The following is a 17,340-nucleotide window of genomic DNA, read 5'->3' as shown; positions in this document are numbered from 1 at the left end:
TGTCTGTACGATTGGTTTAATTTTTTTCAGCAGGAGAAAAAAAAGAATAAAGTTACAAGATTCTTTTAATATCTTCACAATGTTAAACTAAAACTGAGCTCTAGGCTATGTGTGTAAGTCAATCTAGGACACAACGGGTTAAATAAGATTTCCTCTTTAAAGATACAAGAATCTCGGCTTCCCTTACATGTAACAAACTTCACAGAACAGACACTGCAGGGAACAAGCCCTCCCTCCCTCCCTCCCTCCCCAGTTCTCCCAGGAGGCTTGAACCTGGCTGTGATCCCTGGGTGCACGGTCCCCAGCACCCCCTCCCAGTGCTGGGGCCCTGAGGGACTAGGAAGGGCACGTGGCGCCTCGCTGAGGATGGCCATGCGGCCAGAGGGCTGTGGCTTAACAACAGTGGTAAACGCTGGGCAGACCTGGCCCCTGAGCCCTGGGCTGCCCTAGAGGGAGGCGCTGGTCTGGGTCCTGAAGCAAGAATTAAGGCTGGCGATTGTGCCGTGGGTCCCGTGGAGGGGGGTGGGGGGAGGGGTGTGGGGGAGGGGTGTAGGGGGGTGAACATGATTTCCTATTCGGTATTTTGGATCGAGGCATTGTACCTGCAGATGCACGGTTCATCTGGAGAGTAGACCTTGCTCAACTACACAAAGGAAAGTCGCTGGGTAAACCATTCATCAGCAGACAGGCATGGACAGCCCTGTGCCAAGCCACGGGCTGGGACAGATGACGTGTGTGTGTGGCAGGCACTTAGACCTGATCCAGGCTTTCAAGGGAATCCCAGCATCTACGCAGCCCTGCCCACCTGACTGCTAACAGTTTCTAATCAGCCCCACGTACCTGCTTCATTCAGGCCCCGGCTGACCGCTGCTTCCCACCAGACATTCTAAAGACAGCCACGCCTCGGCCCTGTGCAGCCCGCCGTCTGCCCTCCCTGAACCTACCCTGAGGTGGGCGGCCTGCTCGTCCTCAGACTATGGCTGCAGCAAAACAAGTGGACACTCCTGCCGGGAAGGGCAGCCCCCGGCACCCACTGATTCTTGTGGCTACGAAACACCCTTTTAAGAAAGTCCAAATGCAGAAATCTGGTTGCCAAGGCCCAGGTGCAGGGCTCAGCCGCAGGGCTGTCAGGAGCAACACTCCTGCCCTTGTCAAGCTGCAGCCAGAGCCGGTGGGCCATGGCCACGGATCCTGTGCAGAAAGGGTGGGGAGCATGCGTGGACTAATCTTGAGTGGAGCTAATTTTAAAGTGAAGTTGTCTTCCTGTGTAACGAGTTTCCCCATAACATCAGGCAAAAAGCTTCCTCCATTAGAATCGGTCCCCACCCCCCACTCCCAGCACTGAGGGAGAGCCAGGCCACTGCCCAGCCCAGCCACGTGGCCAGTCTCAGCAGCCTCCCGTGGCCAAGGCACACGTGGCCATCAGGTCCTGCTGGGACCAAGCAAAAGTGAAGAGGTGAGAGGCCGGACACGAAGAGTTCCTGTCAAAGCCGCCCGCGGGGCTGAGGCCTACGCCTCCTCTAGTGACTCAGTCCGGTCTGGACACTTTCCGCTTAAGGCTTTTGTAAGTTGGACTCCAGCAGTGACAGGTATGTGTTGTTTTAAATCCACTAGCCATGCTCAAAAAAAAATATTCTTCATGTTTTAATTTTATACAATGGCTAGCAGGCACCTTAGTAACCAGCCAGAAATCAATTTCATCCACCATCAACCCCTAAACTACAGTACCAGGATGGCTGGCTAAAGAAAGGAAACGGCCGGCTGTAGTCTGACGCGTGCCCAGTACAAGGTGTCTGGCTGACTTTGTCCTAATAAGGCTAACATTAGTGAACTAAGAACAGCGTCGTGTGGTGGCCCTGCTTGGCCTTCAGGAGCACCCCTCCCCGATGCGCTGGCAGGAGCGCCCCACTTTCCGGTCCAGTTTCACCATTTTCATGATGGCTTCCTCACGGCCGCGGCCCATGTGGTCGAACGTACAGTCGTGCTGCTCAGGGAGACGGTGTAACATACAGAACACGTAACCTGCAGGCAAGGAGAGAGGGGACAGGTCACTAGGGGAGACACAGCAGGCAGGGGGTGTGGTCTGTGTGCAAGGCTTCATGCTGCTCGGTACCCCCCCCTTCCAGCATGGGCCCAGCACTCCCCCGCACAGCCTCCTGGTACAGTGAGAACTGCAGCTCGCCTATCTCCTGGGCACGGTGTAGGCTCTGCCCTTGCCCAGTGCAGCAGGTGCCAAGGTCAGGAAAGTGGCTTGCACCCATGCCAGCTCAGAAGCCCTGGCAAGTTGTGGTCGTCACCACAGGACAGAAGGAGTCTGCACAGCTAAGGCCTGGAGGAACTGGCTTGGGGAAGAATGGGGTGTGTGTGTGTGTGTCTGACTGTGATGTCATCTGCAAGGACCCTACGCTCTAACTCCCTGAGAGGCAGCTGTAGTTCCAAGGGAGACCCAGGTCTGGCAAAGAGAAGAGGCCACAAGAGCAGGGTGCACGAGTAGACAGGGTGCTCTCCGGGGATGGAGGCGGCAGCCTGAGGTCAAGATATCAGCTCCCATCATAAAGGAGAAGTCAGGGTATGGAGCCAGCTGCTCCTCCACAGTGAACTCCAGAAAGGCTGAGGTGTGTGCAGTCCTCTCCAGAGTCCGGAGGAGACTCCTGCAGGAGGACTACTGCCCTTCTGTCCTCATCTGCACCATGGGTGTAGCCACGCCTCCCAGACCTGCGGGCCTCGGCAGATGGCAGGCATGCCCTGATGGGTCCCAAGGCGTCCCTAACCTGTCCTCCCTGTGTCTGGAGCAGTGTTCGGCGGTCGCCCCTCAGCCTCCATCCCTCTGCAGCTACAGAACAGCTGAAGCTAAAGACCAACTAACTGGCCAGAGAGGACAAGGCCCTGCAGGGGGAGGGGTAACTCAAGGTTCAGTGGCCCTAAATGTAGCGATTCACCTCATTCAGGCAATCTTGGGGGGAGATGTGTGTGGAAGGGGAGGAGGAGTCTTTAGACACGAATGACCGTCCCCCGCCTGGCAACTGCTTGCTTACACTATGCACAAGGGCATGTGCTTCCAGCGGGTGGGTGAGGGGTACAGCCTGGGCCATCCTCTGTTGGAGAAACACATTGTTAACTGCTTCCCAGGGAGAGAAGGGCAATGTGTTTGACTCTAAATTGGGACTGGGTTTAAGGAAAAGAACAGAGATGAAATCTTTGTCTCCCGAGAAGCCGAGCTCCCACTTGCTGGAAAAGCAAAGTTAAGATTAATGAGCTTGTGTGTTAGAGTTGCTGATAAGTTCATTACTTCAGATATTGGACACTAGTTGTCTGTCTCCTGAAATCCCACAGCAGAGCCCGTGCCCTCGGCACACACCCTCCATGTAGCACGCCCAGTCATCTTTCAGGGATAAAGCCTCACCTGTGAGGGGAAGCTGCTGCCAGCCTGGGGCACCAACGATATTTCTGTCACTAAGCCATAGCTCTGCATACTGCACCTACAGAAGGCAGGGTTCCTGCTGCCCCTCTATCAGGATGGTGGGGTTAGTCAGCTCTCCTCAGCTGGTGGAAAGCAGGAGCAATCGGGTCACCTGGAGCCTCCGGGCTAGCTCAGACCCCTCACCCTCCTACAGGCGCCTCCTGCCTTCCTCTGGCAGCCCCCTGTCCACCAGGGTGCTCAGAGTCAAGAGTCCATTGCACACCCTGGAGCACCTGTCAGATGCAGCCGAGACCTGGCTCTGAGCTCTGCAAACTGGAAACTTGGTGAGCAGCAGCTGCAGTTCAGGAGCACAGGCAACACGGAGAAGGACCTGGGGAGACGCATGGCCACTTCCCATAGCCACACCGAGGTTATCAGATGTACAGATTGTAACGGGTCACTTGTCAGTGGAAATTACAGGCTGGAGATGCCCCTGATACTGTGGAGGCACCAGTCACAGGCAGCACTGAATGCATGCTGGTGTTGGTGTGAAAGCGCATCCTGCACTGTGGACAAGCGCTATCTGGGAATAACTAGTGAGTGGAATTCTTTTTTTTTTTTTAAACAAAGGAAAGCGGAAAGTTTATTACAAGAAAGAACTGCGGATGACGCCCAGGCAGAGCAGCTAGATAACAAATCTCCACCTTCCCTTCTTGGGAACGGCACAGACCTTTCCAGAAACCCCTGCAGGGGTCTCACACTTTGCATTACTCTGGAGAAGGATGCTCCTGAGTGACAGACAAAAGGACTTGAGGTCACTGCCTGCTTTCGGCTTGTAACTTCTCTAAGTCATTCTTTAGAAACCAAAGGACGGGGCAGGAGGGCTGCAAATTCTAGGAGTCTCAGAAGCCGAGGGAGGAAAAGCAGTTTTGGATTCTTTCTTGAAAAGGTCAGAAAGTGGCAACAGAACTGTGATGCCATGGCTGTTACTCCCAGGACGCCCACCACACAATCCTTGTCCTCTCGGCTCAAGTGAGACTCACTTCTGTTACACAGAGCCCTGTCCTCAGCAGCAGGGAGTTTTGAAAGCAATTTCAGTGTACTGGCTTATTGTCACTATAGTGTAAGTGCTGAGAGGGACTGGAGCGACTGAAGATAGTTGGTGCTCACCCCCAACAGAAGACCGAGGACAGTGTTTGTAGACACGGCCTGAAAGTGCAGTCCAACCCCAACATGCAGCAGGGTGCCTGTCCTGCTCTGCAGAGCCCAGGAAGGGGAGCTCCTTGGACAACAGCTTGAAGCTGGCACTCCTCCAACGGCCTGAGCCGTTTTCAACAGAGCTGCACCAGGTGCTCAGGGGCTCACAACCTAGGATGTGAGCTGCCGGGTGTGCAGAGGGGCTGGGCAGTCCTGCTCTCAGCTCGAGAACACTCTCAACTCAGCAGGCAGCATGGGAAGATGAGTGGCCACATCATGCCAGGGTCTGCCCAGACTGCAGCTGTGGGAGGGGAAGCTCGAGAGGACAGGAGGTACCAGAGGCTCGAGGCAGAAACTTCTGTCTAGAAAGAAGCTTGCCAGGGCGTAGACAGCAGGGGCCATCAAGTGGGAGGAGATGGAGGCTGGAGTGACGGCTCATACTGCTTTTCCAAAAGAGGATCAGCAGCAACCATGACGGCTCGTAACTGTCCACAGTTCCAGGGGATCCGATGCCCTCTTCTCAACCCCAGGAGCACCCGGAATGCGTGTGGCAGACAGACACATGCAAGCAAAAGGCACCTTTTTTTTTTTAAGTGAAAGGCGATGCCAACGGAGGCCCAGGTCTAGCATATCTGGATTTTTACACAGGACACATGGCTCCAGCCAACCCTGTGCTCCGGATGTGAAAACAGTGTCCCATGACTGGTGTGAGGACGCCATCTGTTAGGAGGCCAAGTTCTACTCTGGCCTCACGGCCTTTAGCGCTCACAGATGAAGCTCACCCAATTAGTATTAATTTGGGGTGCTCTTGGCCACAGCTAATGTTCACAAGGGGTAAATGTTCTGAGCCTGGGCACTGGGAGCATGCACAGATGCCACAGTAGGCAGACAGGCCATGGTGAGAGCCCTTGTTAGAAGAGTTTCCAAAGCAGCAGAGTAGTACTCCCTGCGTCACCCTGAGCAAAGACTGACATCTCTGAGGACCACCCAACAGTACAGAGGTGGCCTAGGGCAGAACAAGGTAGCCACCTCACAGTGTGTGTGTGTGTGTGTCGTTCACAGGGATGACTACTACAAAAAGGGCAGGCAGGGCTGGGAGCCAAGCCAGCATCTCCTCCTACCCTAGGATCTCAGCAAGGGTCAGTGCTATTTCTCCTTGGGATTTGCATTTACCCCACACCAGGCAGGAAGGCACCTACTGGCCTCATCTGGGAGTGAGCACACCATTTCAAGTTGGCAAAAGCAGGTAGCTCCGAACTCTTGGGTTTTAATTAACTAGGCACTTGCTTTCCTGCAGGCCCCCACATGGAGCCCCTCATGCTGTTTCATTAAGACCAGGACAGGACAAGCCTCAACTGCTCAGTGTGTCTACCTTACTTTCACACTTCCTTCCTCATCTGAATTTCAAATTGTTAAAGGTTCAAGCAGATCGTAAAAATACTGACAAGCCGGAGGACAGAAGCATGCAAAAGCCTCTGCTGGCGTGCAATCTGAGGTAGCAGTGTGCAGGCTGCCCACACAGAGTACACGCCCACGGGTCCCCAGACCATAGTACAGCACTGTGGCTACGCTTAGGCCATGCCATCCAGTTGAGACTTAAGTCATCCTTACATGGGCACAGCAAGCAGAATCTGTGCAGGACCCCTCATGCTCCATGGGGCCACCTCCAAATCGCAGCACAGCATAAAACCAAGCATGGTGGCGCATGCCTGTAATTCCAGCACTAGGAAGGTGTAAAAGGATACGAAGTTCAAGGTCATCCTTGGCTACATGAGACCCTGTCTTTAGGGAAACAACAACAACAAAAAGAATCAACCAAAGTAAATGCCCCGACTTCTCTATCTAAAGTGACCAGAAAGCTCCTTGGAAAAACCAAATCCCATTTTTGCAGCAAGGGAAAGTTTAAGCCTCAGGAAAGCTCACTGAACCACTAGCTCATGTGTAAGTGCATGCTGGGAACATCAGCTGGTACAGCAACACTTGGTGGAAAGCATTAGCCACTTACAGTCCACCAGCAGAAATTCCTAGATTACACCACATCCGCTCACCCAATGCCCAAGGCAGAATTTGTAGCTGAAATGCATTAAAGGATCTCAACGCATTTATTTCATCAGGCTCCGGCACACGGGAAGCAGCTGCAGGTGTTCGGGGAATGGAATGTGTCTGCTTTACATTCTCTTCCACCCCTGGCTTCACACGGTTGAGGGAAAGTCATTATCCAAGAACCAGAACTGGGGTCCAGCTCAGTGAGCTGGGCCTGTGCCCGCCTGCAGAAGAAAAGCATCGGCTGGCCAGGCGTCAGCTGTCCAGAGCCCTGGAACCAAAGCCCCGATGACCATCGAGCAGTCCTCCGAGGAAGGCCACCAAAAGTGCTGAGCCCCACTGGGAGGCTCTATAGCAGAGCCATGCACCTGCTTTCCCCAAATCAAACGCCTGAAATGTACAAAAAGGGATTCGAGGATGAGGAGACAGACGCCTGAACTCAGCACAGGCGTGCACTGGGGGTGGGGGGTGGAACCAGCCTGGCACATTCATCTCAGGCCTGAGAGTGCCAGCAATGGAGGCAAACTGTCCGGGCCAGCTGGGTAAATATTCATTTGAAAACGGCAAGCCCCACCCCACTGCTGGCTATGGCTACTGCTTCTCCACAACTCCAGTCATAAACCACTCTCTGCCCTGTCTCAGCAGCATCCTCACCGTACCTGACCCGTCTCTGACCTCCACCTGCCACCATGAGGGAGGGGCTGAGTGGCCACACCATGAAGGATGCTGCTGCAGCTCATGAAACCTTTCCTCCAAGCAAGCCTTTTGGTCCCCATGCACAAGAAGGAAGGGGCTATGGGGCTCGGGCGTGTAGAGCTGAACGTTTATCATCAGGCATTGGCTCCAAGAAATTCCTGCCACAGGAAGTGACTACCTTCTCCAAGCCTCTCAGGAGCGGGGGCATTAGCTCTTGGAAGCTCTCACGTAAGGTGGTTATTCTCTCACCGTGGCCTGTATCTGGGCCTACAGTAGAGCAATGTAGGTTTGCAAGAAGCCTACTTTGGGGTGACCTACTTGCTTTCAGTGGGCGCTGATATGCATCATCTCTTTCTGAACCTCCTTGTTTCCACAAGACAGTGGGTACAACAGCTTCCACAAGGCTGGCTCCCAGCTGCAGTGCAGGTGAGCGGAAGTACGACCCGTCTAGCCCAGACCCTGTCTTCCTGCCGACTGCACTGCAACCGTCAGGACATCCCTCATGGCTGCCTGTCACACACTATTCTAGACAAGTGCCTCCCACATGATCTTCCGCTCACTCAGGCCTCTGCTGCAGGGTCTCTTCCTCGTGAGAATCCCTAGATTCTCATGGCATCTCAAACTACTGCAACTACTTGTTACAACTGTAATTTTAAAGCTACTTTTGCAAATGTTTTCATTTCAATGGTCTATCTGGCTAGACTTCATGAAGCCAGGGACCATAGTTCCGTATTTCCTGCACACCAGGGCACCTCAGATAGTACTTGTTTCTTTCAAAGTAACGAGGCTGGACAAAGGAGCAGAGGTCACAACAGCACAGTGTCCTCTCAACCTAAAGGACAAGCAAAGGCCAACCCTGAGTTTGAGGGGATGACTGTGTCCGCACCCTCTCCTCTCAGCTGGCTCCTGGTGTATGTGCTTGTCCATGCTCTGTCACCCCAGTCAAGCTGGCCAACAGGAAATGCCCCCGTGCCATGCTCAGGACAGAACCAAATTCTCAGGCCTACACTGACTGACCTACTCTTCCCTGCTTCATAAATGGCAAATCCCCACCTAGCTGCAATTTTTGTCAGATCCCAGATTCCTCTCCTACCCTTATTATCTTCAGGAGTGGCTTCTTCAGACAACCTCTAAGTCATGCAAAGCTTCCATGGCAGGAACACACACAGCAGACTGGAGGAATAGGAAAAGGGGGCTGGAATGCAGAGAGGCTCCACCATGGTCTGCCAGAGGCCCCCCTCTTACAGCATTTAGAAGGACTCTGGGACATACTGGTTGACATTCAGTGTAACTAGGCTGAGATATACTTGTTTAATATTTGTTAATTCCTCTTTGGATATAATAATGGAATATATTAATATAATAAACTTGAAATTGTATAAAATAACAAACACCAAAAAAGTCATCTCATTTTCTGTTACCCCTCCCTAGAGGCCAAAGCCACCACAGCCATCAGCCTGTAAGTATTCTTGAGAGCATACACACACCATCATTTCTGCTTCTCTCCCACAGTGGTATTTTTAAAATGTAAATCACATCATGTCACTCTTGTGCTTAAAACCCTTCAATGCTAGGAATAATAAACTTGCCAAGGCCAATAAGCCCCTAGCTGGGCACTGCCCCCCCCCCGTCCCACGAAGGCACCCTGTCTTCCTGGCTCAGGGCGTCTCCTACCACCCACCCTCGTCACCCTTACCATATGATACCTTGATGACGTGTCTACTTGACAGAACGAGATTGACCACCATGTCTATCCCGTGCCACACGCCTCCCCCAAAGAGTAACAGCATAAGAGGCAGACAGAGACTCGCATTCCATTCTTCTGAGGAACCGAACAGCAAATAGCTTTAACAGATGACTCATTAAAAACAGGAAGGATGACTTCTGCATGAAGGGACGTTCAATGTTACCGAAGGTGCCCTCTCCCACTCCGAAGAGCAGCACAAGCACTTCTAGCTCTCAAGTGACAGGTGCAGCAGGCACCACTACTGACTGATATGGGCGTGTGCCTTTGTGCACAAGCAGATTGCTCTCCACTGCTGTGACTGATCCCAGCTTCTACTCAGATTCACACGTAATAAAGAAGGATGGCGTGAGAGACTCCCAGGGATCACAAGTAAGCGAAGAACTAACCTCATCACGGGCTTCCACTGATGTTTGCTTCTCCCTCTCCCCAGTATTTCAGTTAGTTATTCCAGATTCAACAGAAAATTAATCCTGGTACAACAGTTCAGCTCCAGGGAAGAGCAACTTAATTGAAGCAAGAGTATTAACATAAATCTGGGCCCTTACCTTGTAAATGTAGAGCCTTCCCTCTGCTCCTGGATAAATCTGTGACTTGGCAGGGCACAGTACAGAGGCACCTTGCCCCATGTACCACTGACAAGGACGCAGGAGTCTCACCATGCTGACTCAGCTGTCCCCTGCCAAGGGCCAGGGATGACACAGATCAAGGAGAAAGGATGTCGGAAAGCGTGGGACAGCCTGGTGATCAATGAGAAAGAGGCTTTTGGGGCCTCACTTTTAAAAACCCCACTGGTAGCTGTCATCTGCCCCTGGGGTCCAAGGGCTTGTCTTTAATTGCAGCACCCCCACACAACCTAGAGCCAGCCATTTCCTCCACAGCAAATGTGGGTATCCTGACCACTAAGAACTCAACAGAAACTTCTGGCTTGAGGAGAGCATTCAACGTTGGCATGGACCTGTCCCCTACAGCCCTGTAGGACCTTCCTAGAAGACATGCCTGAGTGAGTAAAGCCTCTAGAAGGCTACAAGAACAGCCGGGGGTCGTCACAGACCAATGTGAGCTGACTTCCAGGCACTGTACAGTAGCGTGTATGGGTGACGAGACCTCTGATCAGTCTGACAGTAAGAGTCTCTCTGTAAAAGCCAACCCTGGGGTACTGGTGACACCCACACTGAGCAGCTATCCTGCATGCACTGCTCTGTCCGCAAAGCCTCCTGGGAGAAGAGGAAGAGGGTAACCCTGTGCCCATGGGTGTGGCAGGGAAGGTGCTGAGAGGCCAGCTGCCCGACTGTTCTGAGTAGTTCAGTGAAGCACAAAGCTGACACAATCACTTACGCTTTGTCTCAGAGCTCCGCCGTGTCAAGTCTCTCAGCAGACCTTCCCCATCAGTTAGGGAGAAATGCAGCTTCCCAGCCACCCCAGCCCAACCCTCTCGTCAGGCTCCAGAGTCTCAGAGACAAAACAGCTGTAGTGACCATAACACCCGGCACCATGAGAGCCAGCAACCCAGGGACACGTCACACAGTGATGGGACTCAAGTTCATGGAAGACATACTGGCCTTTAAGATGCTCTCAGGGAAAGCACTTTCTGCAGCTATTACCATAGGATGGTGCTCTGTCTCCTGCTGGCAACAAGATGGGAAAGCTGAAGTGGCTGCCTCCTTGGAGTCTGTGTCTCCAGGACCTATGTGTGTGACCTCAAGACCTTGGTCTGCTTAGGTAAAGGCAGTTTCCAGAGTAAGACATGAATTTCACTGACACTGACCTCGAAGGGAAGGCGGCAGCAAATATCCCATCTAACAAACAAAGGAGTCAACAGTGTTTACTGCCCAACTGCACACAGCATCCATGGTCTATGCTGGCTGAGCAGAGGGAAAAGAAGCCACCACTTCTTGTGGCTAAAGAGCTCTGAGATGCATGGAGGGAAAACAGCTTCCGCTCATGGGAAGCAAACCAAGACACCAGCTGCAAATAGAAGCAATACAGTCAGGCCATGGGTAATAAACCAGGGCATCCAAGGAGGTCAACCGCACAGGTACCCTGCAAGGAGGTCAACCGCACAGGTACCCTGCAAGGAGGTCAACCGCACAGGTACCCTGCAAGGAGGTCAACTGCACAGGTACCCTGCAAGGAGGTCCATTTTCATGGGCAGCGAGGACATGAACCAGTGCGGGGAAGAACAAGAACACACAACCCCAGATGTGGGGGAGGGGGGGACAAGAAGGGCAATGATATAGACCTTATCCTCCAAAAATACTGTATTTAGATAAGGTTTCAAGAACATGACTTAATAAACAGCATGGGAGGGTGGGGTCTGAAGACATGACTCAGTGGTTAAAAGAAGAACTTGCTGTTCTTCCAAAGGACCCAGATTCAGTTGCCAGCATCCACATGATAGCTCACAGCCAACTATACCTACAATGCCAGGGGATCCAACAGCCTCTTCTGGCTTCAGTGGGCACCAGGCACACACACAGTGCACATACATTGTGCAAGCAAAACACTTATACAGGAGGTTGTGGACACCACATAGTCCAGCAGAGACCATGGGGCCGTGGACACCACACAGTGCAGGTCCCTGGGGATTTCAGAGGATGGCACAGGAAGAGGAAGGGGACAGAGGAAGGGAGGCTGATATTAAGCCAATACTCAGGAAGCAGAACTTACTCCAAGTGAAAGGGAATAGAAGCGATCAGTTCCTCCAAAGTTCATGCATGGGAGTGATGAGGGGGAGTAAAAACTCATACTGGAACTTAATCTTCAAACTTACACATTAATGTTACTTTGGAGAATAGATGTTTGGAACGCGGATCATTCCAGGCCATGAGGCTGGCCTAGCAAATGAACCAAGTCAGAACTGATGCAAAAATCTCATGTATTAGATTTCTACTCAGTTGAAAATTCTAGAAATTGTTTCAATTACTTTTCTGTTTCCTATGACACGATGAGCTTACTAAGTACACTGGGCTTTGAATGCATCAGGATTACCTCCCCAGGAATACATTGCTCTGCTGAGGAGAGTAACAATAAGAACACTGGAGTAGCTAGTAACAGATACTCAAACTAGCTTTAAATACACACAAGAAGCCCTGGAAAAGATACCTTGTAAACATTTATGTCATTAATCTGTAAGAAAAAGAAATTTATAGCCCATTATTTTTACAAAATATGATTTCACACACATATATGCGTGCGTGTGTGTGTGTAGAGTAGCTAGGTGCTGGCTGGTGTTATTCTGCTGCAGAGACCACGTACAGGGGTCCTGGGTCTAAGCAGAGATTCAGAGAGACTAAAGGGCACGACTGAAGAAGACACGTTGGGTTCTGTGTGGACAGAGGGAAGGAAGGGGTAACATGGAGGTGCACTAACAGGCTGAAATTCTGGTTGAGGGCAAGAGGGGGCACTGCCAGAAGCAGTCAGCAGCCACAGTGTAATCCAGGAAGTGATCATCTTCCACAGACACAAGTGAAGCCTAGGGCTGGCAAAGCCCGCCTACACGTCACATGGTCTCCTCTGCTAAGCCATCTGCTGTTGCAGGCGCTGTGAGGGTGTTTCCCACACTGTCCCGGACACATTCCTTAAGTACAACCCCTAATGCTCACTATGGTGAGAGAAGCTCACCTTACTCATACTGAACCCTGAAAAGAATCAGCTTCAGCCTGGGACAAGGGGAGCAAGGGCACTGGAGATGCACACTAGCATTTCACCGCCAGCTCCCTCCTGCACATCTACTCAAGACACAGGAAAGAGATGGCGCCTAAGGCTCTCAACTATGTGTGTTGCATACACTGAAACAAAACGTAGGCAAATTCTGCTTTTCTTCTTGACCGTATATATCAGGCCATAAAGGTAAAAATTGTAGTTGTATTAGTTTAGGCTTACTCACGGTTTTCTTATCTCTATTTTTATTTCCAATTTTTGAAACATGGTCTGAGAAGAGCTGATCTGTGGGACAGAGGTGACCACACAACTTACATGAATTTACAAAAACTTTCTGGAAAAACAGTCAAAATTACTTATTATTAGATCAAAAGTATAAAATATCAGTAACTCTTTTTAGAATAATCCCCTCCTGTCTGCAAAATGCAGTCTAGGGTAAGCTGTCCAGCAGGCTCTAATACGCTGTCATGGTGTTGTCACTGTTCCTAGGACTACCACAGAAGTAACTCAAGCTGCTACTGAGAAGGAACCCTCCATGTCAGGAGATGGGGCGCCAGCGGAGAGAACAGGCAGGTGGCACAGGCGGTGCTCTCCTCCTCCCCTCCTCCTCCGGGGTCTGTCTCTTCATGGCTTTAGCTCCGTTCTGTCAGCTACAGTACCGCACTGTGGTGCTGGCTCGGTGTCCCCCAGCTTCTCAGTAAACATCATCTGACTCACACATACCCCAGACAAGCTCTCCTCCACCTTCTGTAGTGAGCCTAATAGGCATCCTATAGAAAATACTCGACAATACCCTGATGCCCTGCTTTCCTCAAATGCCTTTGAGAGGCTAGGCACTGTGGCAGGGCAGTGCAAGAGGCAGAGACCTCACAGGGTCAACAGGCACAAATGGGACATGGGTGGTGCCCTGGGAATGGCTGGCCTGAGTTCCCTGAAGTAGGCTTGTGCTGCCATGACTGCCTCTGTCTGTGTTCCCAGCAAACAGTTTACTAAAGGGAAGGCTAAGTCGGTCACAACTAGCTTAAATGGCTCGGGGATGGGGGGGGAGTATTTCCAAATAGAGCTGAAAACAAGACCTGGGTACCACTGCTAATTTGTTTGGAGGGGCCCAGAGAATCACTTTTTGAAAAGCTTCGAAGACTGAGGGGTGTCCAGAGTGTCATTAATAACCACCTGGGACTTCTTTCACTAACTACAACCTCTGAGAGTGGGCCAGCAAACATGCCCCGACACACGGCACAGCTAGTTCTCACGGGCACCACACAGAGCCCCAGACTATGAGCTCACCCTGTGTGCCTCTTACTCCTCACACAACTTACTAAATGCTTTGAGAACATATCAACAAACACCTGTTACTCTGGTCTGACAGTGAGTGACAGAGGCAAAATGACCACAGAGGTGTGTGAAGACAATATGCTGCAGAGGCCCAGCACAGTTTCTTGAGTTTCTGAAATAAACAGGGAAGTTACTCTAAAGACCATGAGGTCATAAAAGCAGCACTGGCCATGTGGAGTTGCCTAAGCCAGCACATACTAAAAACATGCAAAAATGTACCCAGTTCTTCCACTAGCACCAGACTAACTCTGTTGAGAAGTAATGCACAGCAACCACGAAGCCATGCTATGACGCCACACACAGCATTCAGGTACTGTGCATGGTCCAGTGACAATGGTTGACTTAGAACACCCTCTAGTGACCTTAGGAGACAAGACTCCGCCAATGGGAATGATCAGGTTTTGTCACCCTGTCAGGTAGAAATGAACAAGCAAACCTACTCTATGTGAGTGTCTTCCGTCCCGAGAAGTTAGGCTGAGGAAGACGCTCTAGGATGCAGGCCCATCCCACCCACACCACACGCCTTTTCTAACTGGCACGCAGGAAGATTGCACAGGAAAAGGGCGTTCCTTTAGTATTGTTGACTTAAAGGTTATCTAGTCACAGTGAGGCAGAGGAGAGAACTCATCTTCAAAATTCATCCCCTTATGGAAAGCTCAGGGAACATCCTGGCAATTAACAATTCCTATCACCTACAGCTGTCCTATGTGAGAAGGCTCAGAACTCGCCTTACAAATTGCTCTTTTGAAGATCAAAGGGAAGCTGAATGTGCCTGTGTGTGCTCTGGATGAGACTGTAATTTAATGGAATTTTTAGAGAAGGCTTTGCTAGCAGAGCTTGGATGACAGCCCCCAGGGCAGAGGATTCAGGGGAGCTTGGCCACTCTTCCCTTTGGAACGTCTCCTCTGCCTTTAATTGGCACCTCATTAGAAATTAATGAAAATGACATCCTCTGTTCTTCCTGCTCTAGGCATTGAATGCTACAAAAAGGCCCATCACAATTCATAACACATTCAATTTATATAGCAATGGCTCTTAAGCATTATTTATGAGATGTGAATTTCTTGTCAGCAGTTAATAACCTGTGCAGAATGGAAGAGAAGATTGCAAACATATACAGATGAAGACTTTTTTGCAGTGGAGAAGTGTTATGTTTTGAGTTCAATTGCTTTGAGTCTTCACTTTCAGTAGTAAATACCATGTTTCCCTCTAACACCTTCCAGGATAGTCAGCATCTTCCCGACATGCCATGTGCCCTTAAAAAAAAATCAGCACTCAGCCACCCTTTCCTAGACGCCTAAGCAGGCAGGCAGGAGGGAGGAGCACAAAGCAGTTTGTCAAAGCCAGCCCCAGAGTGTATGTTCCCCTGCTGTCCTTCATCGTTTAAACAGTGGTGGTCGTATTTTTGTATTTTGTTTTGTTTTCCTGGCCTTGTGGTGTAAGTTCTGGGTGAACCAGAGTGAACTCCAGCACTCAAGGAAGGCTTCCTCTGAAGAGACTTTGATCTTGGAATTGGACAAGGGACTACATGTTGTTAGGTAACTGAGAAAGAATGCAGGGCTACAGTGAGCCCTACTTAGAGACTCAGTCTTGTGACCAGGAGGTGAAGAGCTTGTGGCTTAACCAAGACACTTTCAGGGTACAGTGAAAGGGTGTTAGGACCTTTGGAGACTGAGTGGTTTGCATCAATGTTGCAGGGTAAACACAGAGATCTAGAGCTCCGGAACTACTCTGAACTCTCCCTTGCCTGCCTGAGGAGGAGAGGAAGCATTAGTCAGAGGCAATCAGCAAGAGCCCCATGGACCAACTGCTTCACCTGTCTCAGCAAGTCCTGCATTCTACCAAGGACCCAGTTCCTTCTGAGGAGGAAACAGGAACATTTCTACCATTCTACCCGAGAAACAACCAGCCTATGTAATAAGGACAACAGAACAAATGGCCAGGGAGGATTCTCACCAGGGCTAACAGGATGAACCACTGGAAGTCACCACAGCTGACCTCCACACAGAAGCAAGAAGCAGGAACATACAGACCTTTCAAGATGAAATGACGCCACCAAAACTTCCTTAGCTGCCACAGAACCTACCCCGTCTCACCAGAGCACACCACAGGCTTCAAATATAAGCTCAGTCTAAAACCCAGCAGACAGTGTCTGCTCTCGCCAACCCCAACTTTGCTCTTTATAATTTTCCATGCACGTTTCAGAGCATAACTGAATGCCATACCCCACATCCCTGGCCCCACAGCTGAATGTATACCAGGGAGGGAGGGAGGGAGGGCGGGCGGGAGGGAGGGAGGGAGGGCACAATGCCAGATACAGCTGTTCCAACCTAATGTCCACGAGAAGCCACCCCCCCCCCCGCTTTCTCATTTCCACAGCACAGAAGACAGACAATGCCCCCAAAAGTGCAACTTTACAACCACAAGTGTACCGCACAGCCCCCCGTGCCAGCAACCATAACATAGGACAGTCCAAAAGTGAAGGAAGGTTAAATCCACTTTCTAGAATAGAAGATGGAGAGTTCTCAGAGGCTAAAGCCAGGCTCAGAGTCTGCCAGATGACAGCTCTGTCCCATTGACCAGCTCTTATCAGACCATGTTTCAAAAATTGGAAATAAAAATAGGGATAGGAAAACCGTGAGTGAGCCTAAACTAATACAACTACAACTTTTACCTTTGTGGCCTGATATATACAGTCAAGAAGAAAGGCAACACACATAGTTGAGAGCCTTAAGAGGCGCCACTACGCTGAATAGAGGAGGGAGTGACATTCCAGCTGCTTCAAGGTGTTAACTCGCCAGATCAATGAGGGTTCCAAAAAGAAAGTCCTCTCACCAGACTATAACTGAAAAGGGCTAGGGAGAAAGCATCTGTTATTAAAAGCTCATCTGAGAAGAGTTTAGTCTCTGAGTTTTATGGTACATAGCACAGACTCTTGCTAGCTTGGTTGGAAGGCAGCAGAGTGGAGAGTAGGGAGGCAGTGGAGACAGTCAGCCATGTCGAGACAGCAAGGCATCAGGCGGTGCCTTAGGCAGGGTGCTTACCACAGCGACAGGATCCCAGTTCCTGCTGCACCAGTTCCAGCTTGGTCTGGCACTGGAAGCACCTACGCCGACTCTTCTGCTTCGACCGGCTGCTCTCCTCAGGCCGCTCGGTGCTCTCAAGTAGTCTCGGTCGTTTCACAGGTGAAGCCTCGTTCTCAGACTGTGAATCTGACCAAAATAACACATTTGGGGGTCAAGATCAGTGCCTGACTGGGCAG

The 17,340-nt window shown here is 51.0% G+C and overlaps 1 protein-coding gene across 2 annotated transcripts in view; it reads right to left on the bottom strand.

The window, feature by feature from the left end:
* Window positions 1-17,340, bottom strand: part of Zfand3 (zinc finger AN1-type containing 3) — a 189,684-nt gene continuing 172,344 nt past the window's right edge. For both annotated transcript variants that reach the window (XM_040732437.1, XM_040732436.1), the window contains 2 exons: window positions 17,123-17,290; window positions 1-2,022 (listed from right to left, as the gene is read on the bottom strand). In XM_040732437.1, the coding sequence (XP_040588371.1) occupies window positions 1,868-2,022; window positions 17,123-17,290 (323 nt within the window). In that variant the 3' untranslated portion in view covers window positions 1-1,867. The remainder of the gene's footprint in view (window positions 2,023-17,122; window positions 17,291-17,340) is intronic.

This window comes from Mesocricetus auratus, unplaced genomic scaffold, assembly GCF_017639785.1.
Source record: "Mesocricetus auratus isolate SY011 unplaced genomic scaffold, BCM_Maur_2.0 Super-Scaffold_100027, whole genome shotgun sequence".
Taxonomy (NCBI): Eukaryota; Metazoa; Chordata; class Mammalia; order Rodentia; family Cricetidae; genus Mesocricetus; species Mesocricetus auratus.
The sequence above is the reverse complement of the archived record's forward strand: the minus strand, read 5'-3'. Positions and strand labels throughout refer to the sequence as shown.